Raw genomic sequence first — 15,153 nt, forward strand, 5'->3', positions numbered from 1 at the left:
AATTCTAAAAGACAAAAAAATTACAAAACAGTATTCTGTATTTCACATTTTTATTAGCTTTTTCTGGCAGGCATTACACTTGGGAATAATATTGCACCAGGCATTAAAAATATGAATTCTACCACAGGGACATTTTGCATTTAGAATCCAATATAAATATTTGTAATCATATTTCCATGGCTACAGATAATATTTGGTTGCTTGATTTATATGCATAGAAAGAAACAGTTGTCATAACTGTAAGAAACTGTACTTATCAAGTACTTTTAAAGGGTGGGATTTGTTTTCCTAGGATATTACAATACTGTTTATTGATTTAGAAACTAAATTAGTCTACACAATAGCAGCTTCTTCCCAACTGCATTTTAAAATCTTTTTTGTTTCTTGCTCCCAGTGTCATAGCATTAGATGGATTAGAAACCATTTAAACAAGAGGTAATTTTAGCACTTTGAGTCGAGTCAGAGAATTGTGTTAATGACACAAAATACCCTATTGTACTGATTCTTCGGACTCCCTCTTTCAAACAAAAAGGTGTCTTGACTGAACAGGCACATGCACGGTTTTTTTTTCTGAACTGGACAAAAGAATAGAGCTGCTAGAGAATGAAACTCCTCCAGTCCTCACTGATAAACAATAAATAGTCGTATAAAAAAAGCCCATATTGTTGCCTTAGTCAAAATCCAGACTCTCTTGGGTTCACTGTCCAATTAAGTCGCTAATCACTGAAGTGGCTCCTGTGGAGTCAGAATCAGTCATCTGTTTTCCGTGCCAGTCTACAGAAAGTCCAGTTATGTTCCACTGTGTTCTCGTTGGCACGCTCGCTCATGTGATGGACTCTGGTGTTCCTGATCGTGAAGCCTTGCTTTGTGATGTACTCCATCAGATGCACTCGGAGCGACACTTCCTGGTGGTAATCACATGGCCCAAAGGTGAAGGACACCTGGCAGTCCCTGGTGTCCATCATGTGCTTATTCCACTTGGTGAAGTGGTTTGAAATGCCTTCCAGTAGTGCGTGGACTTTCGTCGTGATGGTGAGCTGCGTGATGATCACAGCCACCGGGTTGGAGTACTTGGAAAGCTTCCGGGTGCTGGACAGCTCCACCACCTCCTCAAAGGTATCCACAGGATACAGCGGCTTGGGGTCATTAAGACACTGAATTAAGGGTTCAATCTGATAGAAGTCTGCTTCCTTCCGGAGCAGGTCGAACTCCTTGAAGTCCAGTGGCAAAGTGAGCTCTGAGGTCCTTAAAAAGTTAAGAACATAACGGAAAAGTGGTCCATCTCTGTCAATAAAGTAATTGCCCTGAGAGTCCCTGGCAGTGGGGAAGTCTCCCCTGAACATGGCCCCGAGCATTGAGTCAGGATATCTCGTTAGAGTTGTGAGGGAGGTCGTATACATGTGTCCACCCACATTTAGCGTGACTGGATCAGTCATCTAGAAAGAGAGAAATTGCAGAGTTTATCAAGCCCCAACAAGAAGATTCGATCACCTTGCTGACACACACGGCACATACTGCTGGAAATCTGGGGGAATCACACTGCTCCCGTTCAACGCCTCTAAGGGCTGTTCAAACCTGAACAAATCCAAGCCACCTAGCAACAAGGCACAACTGGCAACTAGACAGGATGATACTTAGCATGCAGAATGCACATTTCCAGAATGCTTTAGAAATCTTAACGACTGAGTTGCTGTAGCAGGATCAAGTTTAGCATTCAGGCAGCAAGTTTTTTCCTATTCTACAGATGGGGAAATGAGAACAGAGAAATTTCCTGAAGAACAAGTTAGTCAGAATGAGGCCTAGCAATGTTCCTTCCTTTCACAATCTGTCTCTCATTCTAGAACAAAACCAAAACCAAAAAAAAAAAAAAAAAAAAAGAAAATAAAAGAATCAGCCAAACAAACGTTAAGCCTCTTTTTATCCCTCAAAAGAGGAAGACAATGCAGGTTTAAACATAGGACCAAGAGCTCACAATCAAAATAATCCATTGGCTCAGAGGCTTCATTAAAACAGGCAAGGGAGAAAAAGAACTTTCAGCTTTTAACTCTAAAAATAATATTTATTAACAAATTAGCGTGCTGCATAGAAGTGAAGAGCAGAGCACAAACCAGTCTGCATCAGATTCCAGATAGCACATGAGGAAGCAAGAGAGAAAGAACATAAATCCCATCTGGCCACCAACTCTAACAACCAGGACTGCAGCCAGCCAGAGAAAAGAGACATATGCATGGCAGCAGAATGAGAAGGGGAGGAAAATAAGATGTGCTTGTCTAGTTTGAGACAGGGTTTACAAGGAGAAAAATATTTTTCTCGATAAATAAAATGAGAGAAGTCCTTAAAATAATGAGCAAAAAGCATAAACTATTTTCGGCTTTTGTGTTAGGAAAATGGTAACAGTGAGCTCAAGGCATCAGTTCAGTCCTGGCTGATTGTCCCTAGCAAATGTGAACCTGGGCACTCCCCACAAACTGCACTGGAGGTGTTCAGCACTCCGGGGAAGGTGTGTAAGCTGTTGTAAAGCTGTTTGAACAGGCATGGTTTCCCTTCTCTCACGACTGAAGCTCTGGATCTACAGAAGGCAGATCTGGAAGGGTTCTTGCTGCAATGCCTTGGAAGCCCAGTTGTAGTGCACAGGGCACGGTTGCACTCACCATATATCCCCAGTCTCCATTATCCATCTGTTCACGTGCTTGAGCTGTGGTATTCCAAGTTTAACAGAAGGCTGCTGAAAGGATACACAATTCCTCTCCTCTTATCTCCCTGCAGGAAAAAGCACACACAAACACAGAACAAAACATGGCAGACCATCAGTACCTACAAGAACACCAAGGGAATGCTTTCCAATCAAAGGCAGGCTCTCTGCCAGGAAAGCATTCAGCTACAAAGTCACATTAGCAGGAGAATCTGCAAACCCTCTTTTCCCTCCTTCTCCCATCACATTACCCACAGGACTGTCTCTGGAGCACACGTAACCACTCCACCAGTTGCCTGAACATCCCAGTTTTCTTGAATAGCAAGCAATGTGCCTCTGAGGGCAACACATGTTCACAAGCAACCTTTCACCTGGGAAACTGTGAGTACTTTAAAAGACAGATGTCATTTTCCCCATTTAAAAAGTTGATTTAGCCACCTCTGAGGTCACACACGTGATCTGTTAATATTAGTCAACATTCCCATGCTCCAGTTTCAAACTGCTCAGAAAAATAAATCAAGCATGAAAGTCAATGAACACTAAGAAGAAAAAAACCCTCACTGCAGAATTAATAATTCAGTAGTGGAGAACTGCAACTGATAGCAAGAACATTAATCTACAGACAAAGAGTATGAAAGGACTTCTCAGACACCTGCTCTCAAAAGCAATCTCTGTAGGGACAAGCCGGGGGACATCTAACATGCTGTCAACACACTCCAACAAAAGCAATTTGAGAAGAGATTCATGCTGTGACTTCCCAGAAGATGCTGAACTGTTGACTTGCATAACAAGGGGACTGTCCACAGGAGCACAAGGCAAATCCACAGCCAGGCTGTGCAGCTCAAGAAGGGGGAAGTGAATGACCTCAGAGTCCAGCGTTGATTTGCCAAAGGTGGCCTGTCAACCTTGTCAAGCGATGGAAGGACAGGGAAGCCAGTCAGCAGTAAGCCTTTATCCCTACCCAGAGCCTGCCTCTCTGCTAGAATTGCTGAAAATTTAGGTCAGCCTGTTTTAAGTAGGGTAGAGCTTCTCAGCTTTGTTTATTTTTACATCTTAAAAGACCACACAGTTCCCAAGACTTCTGGTCCCATCCTCTTTACTAACAAACTTCAACATACAGCCACCCAGCTAAAGGCAGCACAAAGATTTAGCCAAGCCAGAGCCCCACGTTCCAAAACAACTCAATGTTCACTTAATTCCCAACCGAAAAAGATAACTTGCCTTTCTCATTCCTAGGAAATGAGGTGGGTTTCATTCACCACAAAACAAGGGAGCACATCCCACCTTTCTCTGCCCTGCCCAAATCCACAGCCTGGGCAAAACAGCGTTCAGCAGGTCAAGTCTTTGGGACCCAGCAGCACAAGAACAGCCCCGGCTGCTTCTCAGGTGGATTAAAGAGTGGAAAAAACCAAAATCAGTATATGAAAATAGTGAGGTCAGACAACAGAAGACTGAAGAATACTAAGATACAGAACAAGTCATACCAGGATCCTATTTTTACAAATTAGAGACAGAGTATGCCTCAAGAGAGTACATTAAAGCACATCCCCCAACAGCAGATAAACCTGGAACGCCAGCTCTTTTGCCAACCTCTATAATTATTTTTTTTAACTGCTCACAAATCAAGACATCAATTCTTTCAGAGTTTTGCTGTTTGTTTTTTTGTTTAATTTTGTTTTGTTTTTTGGGGGGTTTTGGGGGTTGGGGTTTTTGTGGGTTGTTTGTGGGGTTTTTTTTTTGTTTGGTTTGGTTTTGTTTTTTGGAGGTTTTTTTTTCATTTTCACTCAAGAACAGTTTGTAAATTTTGAGCAATAAACCAGACCTTTTAAATTCTAGCACTTGAAGGTGTTATTCTGGCCAAGTACAAGATGAGGACAACATGCAGATGCATTAAAACCATATGAGACTGGTACAGGTTTCTGATACTCACTTGAAAGTGAAATGATGCAGCCAGCCAGAAACCTCACCAGTAATCATGACAGAAGAGATCTGCAGTCCTAATAAAATTAACTCAAATTACACATCCAGAATATTTCAAAGGCAGAGATGTCCATCAGTGCTATTTTAACTAGTGAATATGATTTTATTTTGGTCAGCATGTAAGTCCAATACAGATGAATCAAGACTTCATCAGGGAAAGAAAGAGATGACACTGCAAGCCGGTGCAAAGGCATTATTTAATCTTTGATCACAGCACTGCCGTGTAAGACCAGAGTGAAAAATTTACAAGAGCAATTATCTGGAACAAACTTAGCCCTCAACATAGAAGGGGCATGGAGAAATCTCTGTGACCTTTGTGTAAGGACCCAGAACCACAAGGCACACACAGTCCTCCCTGGCAAACCAGTGCTGGAGCGAGATGTGCCACACAAAAGGATGATACCAGGAGGCCATCCCAAAATGCCTGAGAGTGATCCCAACTCTTCCCTACTTCCCTCGTCAGCCTGGGAGCTCTGAATTTCTGGACAACTTCACAGGTGAAAGTAGCTTAGTTTGGGTACAACCTGAGCTAAGGACTCACCAACCACATCACAGCAAGGCTGAGGATGGACACCCTTCATGACACATGCCCTTTCAATGATGCTTTAAAACCTCCTGAATGGGATACAGTGATCAGCAGGGGGGTGGGCAGACACTCCATCCAGCCCCCAGCACAGGCAGCCTCAAGCCAGCTCTGTCCTTGTGTCACACACCAATGGACTGCATGCAGGGACAAGCTTGCCAAGGCAGCTACTCTTGTCCAGACAGCAAATTACAGATGACATGCAGTCATATCCCAAGGCAGCCTACATTTGATAACCACAAAAAATATTTAAAGTGAAATTCAGTCAGACAAATTGCTGACACAGTTCAGCCAAAAGGGATGTCCCTCTCTGGTGGGAGCAGAAGTGCACGGACGGTGTCAAACCACAGTCCTGCTGTGGTGACACTGCTCTGCGTGCAGGGACAGGACACACAGCAGTGACACACAGCAGTGACACGGTCACTGGGGCTCCTGCCACAGCCCCAACTGGAATGGCACAGTGAGAAGCAAGAAAAGCACTCAGGTCATCACTTTATACTCAACACACCAAACTGGATACCTGCATTTATAAAACGCTCTCTCTTAGTTCACATGTTATGACTCAGAGGATTACAAGGCTGTTTATCAGCAACCCTGCTGCAACAGGTAGTGCCACTAACTCCAGCAGGGCTTCTCCCAGAACAGAGCTGCAAACCAGTTTGCAAGCTGAAATTCAAAGAAAGCATTTAAGAGTCAGATGAACGTCTGCACCTGTGAAAACACACACACAGACACACACAGACGCTCAGGCCAGGGATGGCAGCAGCCCTGCCAGGCATTCACACTGCTGGGACTCCAGGTCTCCTGGAGAGACCCCTGCAATGGTGCAGCATGCAGCTACTCAAAGGAGGAGCAGAAATACACCAAGCTGCTCTAAGTCAAAGAGGCACAGACCATTGATTTGCTCTGAATGTTCTTCACCTAGTCTTCCAAACAAAAGAATTAAGGGATTTACTTGTGGCAATAGTCTTTCATAGGCATTTGGTAATATTTGGTATCCATATTACAGCACAAGCTGTTTAACCTCAAGAGTTACCTTTGATTCCTACATCAATAGAGAGAGGGAAGGAATTCTAGCAGTGGCAACTTAAAAATGAAAAAGAGCAAGGTAAGACTCTGACATACACTTGGCATTTCAGCTACTCACCCCCTTTGAGAGCTCCCTGCCTCTCACACTTAGATTTCACAAGATGAGAAGAAACAGTTATGCTGTACAGGGACAACCTCTCTTTCCCAGCCAGTCAGAATATGTGAAAGGCAAGTTCTCACTGTAAATTACTGGTGACTCACCTGAACTGACAAACACAGAGCAGCACCAGCGCTGACTGTTCTACACCAAACTACAGTGAGCTGATGGTCTGCAGAGCACCCCTGAGTTCCAGCTCTGTGCCACCCTAACCAGGGGAGTGAGGAGGAGGAGCGTTCTCAAAACAACCAGTTACCAAATCTTCTGGCAATTCAGCAGATCAGCTTCACTAAAGAAAGCCCCTACCACCTTCTACACAAGTCAAGTTTATCATGACTAATGCAGTTTATTAGAAGTTAACTTAGCTCTTGCTTTTCTTGGGTTGTTCTTTACTAATTGTCAGTCTCTACCTCAGGCAGGACGGAGAAACGCTCACACTAGCCACCCAACATTTTCACTCCTTTATGTTTAATTGCTTCACTATAAATTCCAAGCTCCTAAGTTTCCATCCCTTCCCCAAGGAGCTCTCTGACATCCTGTTTTAAGTCCTGATTCCAAACCTTTATTTCAACTGCTTCTTGTTGGAAGAGCCCACATCCCAGAACGATTTTGCCCTCCTATAACAGACCCAAAGGAGGACTCTAAAATCCAGCCTGGTCCTGCTGAAGCAACCCAGGGCACTCAGGTTTCAAGGACCTGTGATAATAATTGGGGTTTATTGATGTACTTTGCTTCTGTGATATTAACCAGTGTTTTTCCATTGAGGAAACATGTCTCTGAACAGTTCTGACGGCTGGTGTCAGAAACACAGAGCCTCCCTGCACACAGATGGGGCTTAGCACACGTACGGACTAAGGAGTGACAGCAAACGGGACAGAAATATCCCCTGAAAGCCGCGAGTGGGGTCCAGGGCTTCAGCAGGAGCCGGGAAGTGCCCGTTTCCATCCCAGAAGAGCCAACGAGATCGCGGTAAAAGAACTCTCCCCCGGATCACAGTGATTCAGCAAAGATGCTGGGAATTAACTCGTTCTGCCTCTCTCCCCGCAAGTGACCCAAGAGTCCGCGGCCTGACCCCCGCCCCGAAGCAGAGCCCCCTGAGCTCTGCCGCCTCTCCCCGTGGGGAAGCGGGACCCGCTCCCCTCCCCGGCCGGAGCGAAGCCCACGGCTCCCAGACCCTCCCTGCCGGGGCTCCCGCCGGGCATCCCCCCCGTGCACGACCGGGAACGGGACCCCCGGAACAGCTGTCCCATCCCCACCCCGACTCGGGGCATCCGCTCCCCGCGCCCGGCCGGGCAGGGCCCCGGGAGCCCGCGCGGCACCTGCCCCGCTCCGCGCTCCCCGCTCCCCGCTGCGCGCCGTCCCGCCGTGACGCGCTCCCCTCCGCGGCCGCGGCCCCCGCCCCGCACCGCCCCCCAGCCGGGGCAGCCCCGGGGCTCGGCCCCGCGCCCCCCGCCCGGCCCGGCACTCACGGGCGCAGCTCTCGGCGCTGAGGCGGAGCCCGGCGGCAGCGGCGGCGGGGACCGTGCCCGAGCCCGGAGCGGAGCCGCCGGCGCGGGGGAGTGTCCCGGCGAGCCCCGCCCCGGCCGTGGGTGACGGGGCGGGGCGGGCGGGCGCGGCCGGGACGCGCGCTCCCGCCGCCCCCGGGGCCGCCCGGCGCTTCGGGCCCGTCCCCGCGGGCGCGTCCCCGCGGGGCTGCGCGCGCCCGGCCGGGGCCGCGGGCGGGGCGTTCGGGCGCGCGCCACGCGCGGCCCCGCGGGGGGTCCCCGCACGGCCCCGGTGCCGGAAGTGGCGCAGGAAAGCCGCGCGCTTCTCGCCGCCGCCCGCGCGCCGCGGAACCTCTCGCGAGAGGCGCGGAGGCGGGGCCCGGCGGCCGCAGGGCGAGAGGACACGGGCAAGATGGCGGCGGCTGCGGCGACTCTGCGGCACCTGGCGCTGGGCGCCCGCCTCGCCCCGCACGGCCCCAGCGCCGCCGCCCCGCTCCAGCGCCTCCAGCAGCGCAGGGGCTTCCGCCTGTCCACGGCCGCCGCCATACAGGTAGTGGGGAGGGCTGCCCCGGAGAGGGGCTCGCGTCCCCCGGGGAAGAGTCCGGCCCGGGGCGGGCGGGCGGTGAGGTGACTGCGCTGCTGGGCTGGGGTGACTCCCGGCATGCGAGGAGCGGGTCCCCGCTCAGCGCGCCTGCCGCTGTCTCGCAGGTAACGGTGCGGGACGCGCTGAACCAGGCGCTGGATGAGGAGCTGGAGCGGGACGAGCGCGTCTTCCTGCTGGGCGAGGAGGTGGCACAGTACGATGGCGCCTACAAGGTATGTGGGGGACGGTGGCGGCCCGGGAAGGGGCTTCAGGCGGGCCCTGACTCCTTTCTCCTACCCTGCAGATCTCCAGGGGTCTCTGGAAAAAGTACGGGGACAAAAGGGTGATCGACACCCCGATATCCGAGGTAAGGCTGCCCTCTCTCCCACGCTGGTGATCCCTCCATCAGCTGCTCCCTGGTCCTTATCCCTTGGTTTCCCTCTCTTTCAGATGGGCTTTGCAGGAATCGCTGTCGGTGCTGCTATGGTTTGTACATTTGCATTCCTCTACTTCTGGGTTTGAAAATTAGACTGTTTTTAAGTCAAGAAAACAATTTCATGTTTTTATATAAAAACCAATTTTCAATACATTTAATAGGCAGGGTTGAGACCGGTGTGTGAATTCATGACGTTCAACTTCTCGATGCAAGCGATCGATCAGGTGATCAACTCTGCTGCCAAGAGCTGTTACATGTCTGCGGGCTCCATCTCCGTGCCCATCGTGTTCCGCGGCCCCAACGGCGCCTCGGCGGGCGTGGCCGCCCAGCACTCGCAGTGCTTCGCCGCCTGGTACGGCCACTGCCCCGGCCTCAAAGTCGTCAGCCCCTGGAGTGCAGAGGATGCCAAAGGGCTGCTCAAAGCATCCATCCGGGATGATAATCCAGGTGGGCACCAGCAGCTGGTAGCAATACCTGGCACCGGATCCTAAGGAGTGTCTGGTTTTCCCCACAAAAACAAAGATTGGTTAAACCCTAAAGCACTCGAGGTTGACTTACTGCAGTTTTAGGGTACATAAAAAGACCCAGAGGGATTCATGCTTTCTCTGACAGTCCCCTGCCATGGTAACAGTGGACTGATTCTGTGCTGCTGCCAGTGCACAGTTTTAGTGCTAGTTTGGTATCAACCAGGAAACCTGGAAGCATTTATAAATCTATCATAAAAGGGGTTAAAAAGGGTGAAGATGAGTTAGGAGAATTATTATATTATATTCCTGCATATATAGTGCCTAGGTAACTCAATTTTACAGATCATGAAATTCAGATGATAAATTCAGAATGTCCTTATTCAAGAGCAGGGCAACCTTTGACTTCATTTTTTCACAAACAGTAATTAAAAGTATGAGACCTTTCTAAAACTAGTGATGGTACTGTCATGTACCAAAAGTAAAATAGCTCACCTCATTTCAGAGTAGTTGTAGAAATTTTTTAATAATTTATTATTGAAGTAAAGATTTAGATTTACTTTTTTTTTTAATTCCTTCTGAAACATAGTCCTCACTCCCTTGTTGCCCGGGTGGGTTTGCTGTCCTGAGCTGCAGGACTGTTAATGGTCAGCGCAGGGCTGTGCCTGCAGGTGTGCACACTAACCCAGTTATGTTTCCTTCCAGTTGTGATGCTGGAAAGTGAATTACTCTATGGTGTTCCCTTTGAAATGTCTGAACAGGCACAGTCAAAGGAATTTGTTATTCCCATTGGGAAAGCTAAAATAGAAAAGCAAGGTAAGCTGAGAATGCGTTTGTTTCCTTATTAATTGACATGCTTGGACTTTTCTTAACCTCTCGTCTATCCAGGGTACTGCTATCACGGGGCACAGAAAAGTATTTCAAATGTTAAGTGTTCAAATGTTCTTTTATCCAGTAGTGTGGTTTCATGTTCTGTTGCCCTTACAAGACAATATTACCTGATTGTCCATAGCTCAGCTTAAACTATTCCCTTCTAAAGGATTCCATGAAGGATTTGTTCTCTAGTATAGGTTGGGTAGGTGATGGCTGAAACAGTTTTTTCCTCCCCTAAGTATGTGATTTTGGTCAAAATGCAAAAAGAGATCACTGTAGTGTTTCAGCCCACTTGTTCATAATTTACTCTGAATTATTTGAACATTTGAATAGGATAATCTGAAAACTATATTAAATACCTCTTCAGTTCCCTGAATTCAAGGGCAAAATTTGTGTCTTAACATGGTCTTTCCTCTCTTCATACTGTGTCTGGGCATAGTATTTTAAATAAATCTAAGAACCTAAAATTTGCAAGTGAATCCTAATGCTACCTTGAAAGGAACCTGAGGTCTAGAAAAAAACTTTAAGTCTCAAGAAGTGTTTTCTAACACTTGTTTCTGTTCTAGGAACTCATGTTACATTAGTGGCACACTCAAGACCTGTTGGCCATTGTTTGGAAGCAGCTGCTGTACTTTCTAAAGAAGGTGTAGAGTGTGAGGTGAGTGGGGTTTGGATTACTTTTCTCTTTCCCTGAAGTGGGGGGGGGGGGAAAGTATCATCATCTTGTTCAAGTTCTGCAAGACTTGAGTGTATTAACTGCAAGAGTCTTAATACTTGCAAGTGCCCTAGCAGCACGTGCCTTTCAGTTTCTGAGTTAGAAATGTTACTAAGTCTCGTCTTTGGAGTCAGAAGAGCTGAAAGTGCTGAGGGGCCCTGTGGTGGCTGACAGGCTCAGGTCACAGCCAGGCTCACACTGTCCCTTTCCCCAGGTCATAAACCTGCGAACCATTCGACCCATGGACATCGAGACAGTGGAAGCCAGCGTGGTCAAGACAAACCACCTGGTGACTGTAGAAGGAGGCTGGCCCCAGTTTGGAGTAGGAGCTGAAATCTGTGCCAGGATCATGGAAGGTACTCAGTTTCACAGCACATTGATCTCATTCCCTACTCTAAATCCTGATTATTGTTGATGAAGCCGGGCAATAGCAGGGTTAGAGATTCCATCAGACAAGCTGGAGCTGTCTTACTCTAGGGATTTTCACAGGGTGGGTGGCCAAACCCCGGAGTGCATGAACACAAGCCAGAACACTGCCTTCTGGAATATTAGAGCTACAGGAACAAAATTGTTTAAACGGAGTGAGATTCAGAAATTGAATCAAGATAAAAGCATGGTACTTGGCAACCTGACACTGTCTTCTGTTTCAGGACCTGCCTTTAACTACTTGGATGCTCCAGCTGTGCGTGTCACCGGTGCTGATGTCCCCATGCCTTACGCAAAAATCTTAGAGGATAACAGCATACCTCAAGTGAAGGATATAGTATTTGCAGTGAAAAAAGCTTTGAATATATAAGTTGTAAATAGATGTTTTAAAATCCTGCTCTACAAGGCAGTCTTGGTGTTGGGCACGTTGTATGCATAATTTCTGTTGTATAAGCTCCATGACCTTTTGTACAGTGGGGAAAGTATAGTGACCTCCCAAAATATTTATATGGGGTTACCCTGCAAGCCACACTTCCTGTATGCAACAATGTTGCATGTGGTAATGCTTGTTTGTTCAACAGTACAGCTGGGTTAGTGCTACTGTTTGTGGAGAAACCCTGTTCTAAATCCAGAGTGAGGGAAAAATCCTCTGGTTTTGCTTGGCTTGTGAGTACCAGAGGAGCTGTGTAGAATCTGCTGCAGCAGTGATTGAGTGCAGAGCTGCAGAGAGCAAGAGCAGGCCTTGAATGCTGTACAGCTGCAGGAGCCTGTGGTTGCAAGGCTCATTAAAGAGGAATGATCAGGCTGATGAGTGAAGCCCAGCCCGTCAGTGCAGCGGTTCCCTGCAGCTCTGAGCAGAGGCTGTGGCTGCCCAGGGGCTGGGTGTAGAGACGGTGGCTGTGTCTGGTTGGAAGAGCACTCTGCACAGGCAGAAAGGCTTCTGTACAAGAGCTTAAATAAAGATCCTGAACCTTTCCACTATGTGATGGGAAACAATACCTAAATTTTCCTTACTAGCTGCTACGTAACAGTGATTAAAAAAATGCCCAGATGCTTTGCTTTTACTATTTAAGTTTTTTGTGGTTTCCTTTTTTTTTTTTTTTTTTTTAACTCCCCACCTGGGCTGACAACAGCACACTCTTACTATAGTTCTTGCAGTGCAAAATGAGTTAGTTTATTCAGCTGCACTGAGCTTAAGCAGCAGGTGTGTGGACTGTGTATGAAGAGCTGGTACACATTCAGAGCAGCCTTTAGGAGGTCACTGCAGCCCAGGGAGCTCTGCCAGGCTTCCCTCAGCAGCTGCTGGGCCAGAGGGAAAGCTGCCTTGAGGAGCCTGTGCAGCAGGGTCTGTTCTGCCCCTCAGGTAAATGGGGGGAGAGCATCTTCTGTAAGCAGACAGAAGAGCTTGGCTCCTGTTTCTGCAGAGCCAGGAATACTCCCCAGGGTATTTCCTTTAGCAGAGGTGCTGTTCAGTTCTTGGGAGCTCTGGCTTGGAGGTTGAATCCCACTGGAACATACCCACCACATGCTGCTGAAGGAATTCCATTAACATTTTAATAAAAATGACTGAATATCACAGGTTACATGAAACTTTGTACAGACATTCTCTGCATAGTAACAAACACTGATGTACTTGAATTTAAAAAAATGGATTATCTATAATCCTTTAAAGTGCAATTTGTTTAAGGTTTTAAATCAAAAAGGATCTTTCAATAAAGTTTAAATGATAGAATTAACTTGAAGTAACTTTTCATTTAATTAAATCAACAATAACATCCCAGTGCCCTATAACCTCCCACTTCAACTGCTTCCTCATTTAAAAACTTTCCCCTAGAGTTGCAGGTAGGATGTCCATTTAAACAAGTTTCATCAGACAGCATTTTAATCCACCAGCAAAACATGGTGGGAATAAGATTTAATTCTCCAGTTCCCTCACCTGTGCGGTATGTTTTAAGGGTTGGATTCTGTAAAACAAATTGTTGACTCCATACAGCGAGAATTAAGATGAGTTACAAGTGCACGAAAAGAGCTGAAAAACTGAGCAGACTAAAACTACATTCCTGTAATTTGGGCAATGGGGTGGAATGGAGCTAGGAGGAATGCATTAATTTAGCATCATCGTGGTCATTCCTATTTTCAGATTTTTTTATTCAGCTATATAGGAGTTGCTGTACCCCTGAAGCTGTAGCTAGAGAACACAGTTCCTGCAGCCAAGTAAAGACCGGAGTACTTATCCCAGCAGGGCAGAGCAGCTCGGGCAGGGCAGTGCTGCTGCTCAGGAAAGCTGAAACCAGGGAGAAGGGAGCTGCAGCTGCTGTGTGCTGGTGGGTCAGTTGCTGGTCAGGAGGGTCAGCACAGGAGGGGGAGAGGGAATTGAATCCTGGCGTGCGCAGTGGCCTCAGCTGATCCTGGGAGCACTGTAGTCGCACGTCTGTGTTTTCTTCAGAGTTCCTTTCTGAAAGTTTTGGATGGAGCTGAGCAAGGCTCCGCGGCTTGCGCTGACGTCGGGCCGCGCCGTGGGCGCCTCTGTGCTCGGGGGGGGAGCTGCTGGTGGCGGGGGCGGCGGGGGCGGCGCTGGGGGTATGGACGATGCTCCTGAGAAGTTGGGGAGAGAAGATGGAGTTTGGTTATGGCAGGCACGTCGTGCCCCAGAGGCCTGCGGCTGCGTGGCTGGACTTGGTCAGTCCTGCACTAGTCCCGTCATCCCTTGAATGCCAGTGGAGTGTGAAGAACACAACAGATGAAAAATGCCAAAGTGATCAAATCCCTCTATCTGCAGGTGAGATGTCATGTCATCTGAGATACCTCTGAAATGAAGCCTGAAGGGCCTCAGGACTCAGATGCAAAACATGACTCATATGTGATCTTGCACCAAGGAAAATAGAGATCGCTGAACGGGACTTCCCAGCTTCAGCTTCTCCTATTTCTCCCTAGTGAGGCAGTTTGTTCTGTGGGACATGAACAGCAACAAAGACTGGAAGCAAATTTTACTACCTCTTCCTACTTACATAACTCACTTTACAATCTTACGAATGAAGATCCACATCACTGTAGTATCTGTGATGACCATTTTGCTTGGCCAGATTATGCTTCATTTTTAGAGTACTAACTGCAGATAGAGTTTTCCGGAAGTGTTTCACACTTCCAAAGTTCTGTTTGACTTTCTCCAAATATGTTGTAACACGTGGTTGTTTTGACAGACTGAATGAATCACAACACTGTCACACACACCTCCAGCCTGCCTCTCCCGTTCCCACCTTTGTACTCTGTCCCTTGCTCTCTATGCCAGCCACATCCACTTTCTGCTTCTCACCCAACCTCAGCCTCCACGTGCTGACTCCCTGGGAAGCCGGAGCCCACGGTGGGACATGCAGCTGCTCCAGCAGTGAGGGCCTGCATGGAGCTGTTTCCTGGCAGTTCAGACCCAGGCAGGCATGGAGCTGTTTCCTGGCAGTTCAGACCCAGGCAGGCATGGAGCTGTTTCCTGGCAGTTCAGACCCAGGCAGGCATGGAGCTGTTTCCTGGCAGTTCAGATCCAGGCAGGTGGCCTCCCTCACGTACCCCAGGCACTCTCCCAAGCACCCTGATCTTGAGCAGCTCTGCTGCTGCACGCTGCACCATCACTGCTACACGAGTCAAACAATAAGGGGCCATCTTGTCTCATATTTTGGAAGGAGATGGGGCATAATGATTAATATCCTGGTACTGCTCAGCAGTGAATTTGAACTCTA

General features: G+C 48.0%; 3 protein-coding genes across 9 annotated transcripts in view; 1 reads left to right on the plus strand and 2 right to left on the minus strand.

Moving 5' to 3' along the window:
- Positions 1 to 33: 33 nt before the first annotated feature.
- On the minus strand, positions 34 to 8,036 carry KCTD6 (potassium channel tetramerization domain containing 6). Of its 3 annotated transcripts, none has more exons than XM_038148701.1 (3): positions 7,911 to 8,036; positions 2,652 to 2,760; positions 34 to 1,436 (listed from the first exon to the last, which is right to left on the minus strand). In XM_038148701.1, the coding sequence occupies exons 2-3, from the start codon at positions 2,676 to 2,678 to the stop codon at positions 750 to 752; spliced, it is 714 nt and encodes a 237-aa protein (XP_038004629.1). In that variant the 5' UTR covers positions 2,679 to 2,760; positions 7,911 to 8,036; the 3' UTR covers positions 34 to 749. The 3 variants fall into 3 exon arrangements, with proteins under 3 accessions (XP_038004629.1, XP_038004631.1, XP_038004632.1); XM_038148703.1 differs by lacking the exon at positions 7,911 to 8,036 and adding an exon at positions 6,546 to 7,765; XM_038148704.1 differs by lacking the exon at positions 7,911 to 8,036 and adding an exon at positions 5,776 to 6,516.
- A 221-nt stretch (positions 8,037 to 8,257) lies between these two features.
- PDHB (pyruvate dehydrogenase E1 subunit beta) lies at positions 8,258 to 13,158 on the plus strand. Its single transcript, XM_038148700.1, has 9 exons — positions 8,258 to 8,475; positions 8,634 to 8,741; positions 8,813 to 8,875; positions 8,959 to 8,994; positions 9,106 to 9,391; positions 10,114 to 10,224; positions 10,848 to 10,939; positions 11,211 to 11,352; positions 11,647 to 13,158. The coding sequence occupies exons 1-9, from the start codon at positions 8,338 to 8,340 to the stop codon at positions 11,790 to 11,792; spliced, it is 1,122 nt and encodes a 373-aa protein (XP_038004628.1). The 5' UTR covers positions 8,258 to 8,337; the 3' UTR covers positions 11,793 to 13,158.
- The window catches only part of PXK (PX domain containing serine/threonine kinase like), a 33,914-nt gene continuing 31,283 nt past the window's right edge, over positions 12,523 to 15,153 (minus strand). For 2 of the 5 annotated variants that reach the window (XM_038148693.1, XM_038148692.1), the window contains exon 18: positions 12,523 to 14,017. In XM_038148693.1, the coding sequence (XP_038004621.1) occupies positions 13,821 to 14,017 (197 nt within the window). In that variant the 3' untranslated portion in view covers positions 12,523 to 13,820. The remainder of the gene's footprint in view (positions 14,018 to 15,153) is intronic. The other 3 variants (XM_038148695.1, XM_038148694.1, XR_005258344.1) reach the window with 2 other exon arrangements.

Source organism: Motacilla alba, chromosome 12 (assembly GCF_015832195.1).
Source record: "Motacilla alba alba isolate MOTALB_02 chromosome 12, Motacilla_alba_V1.0_pri, whole genome shotgun sequence".
Classification (NCBI taxonomy): Eukaryota; Metazoa; Chordata; class Aves; order Passeriformes; family Motacillidae; genus Motacilla; species Motacilla alba.

Coding starts and splice junctions, on each gene's coding strand:
- KCTD6 (XM_038148701.1), bottom strand. CDS start 2,678: ATGGATAATGGAGACTGGGGATATATG. Junction 1,437..2,651: donor ATGGAGACTGGGGATATATG/GTGAGTGCAACC, acceptor CTCTCTTTCTAG/ATGACTGATCCAGTCACGCT.
- PDHB (XM_038148700.1), top strand. CDS start 8,338: ATGGCGGCGGCTGCGGCGACTCTGCGGCACCTGGCGCTGGGCGCCCGC. Junction 8,742..8,812: donor AGTACGATGGCGCCTACAAG/GTATGTGGGGGA, acceptor CCTACCCTGCAG/ATCTCCAGGGGTCTCTGGAA. Junction 11,353..11,646: donor CTGTGCCAGGATCATGGAAG/GTACTCAGTTTC, acceptor CTTCTGTTTCAG/GACCTGCCTTTAACTACTTG.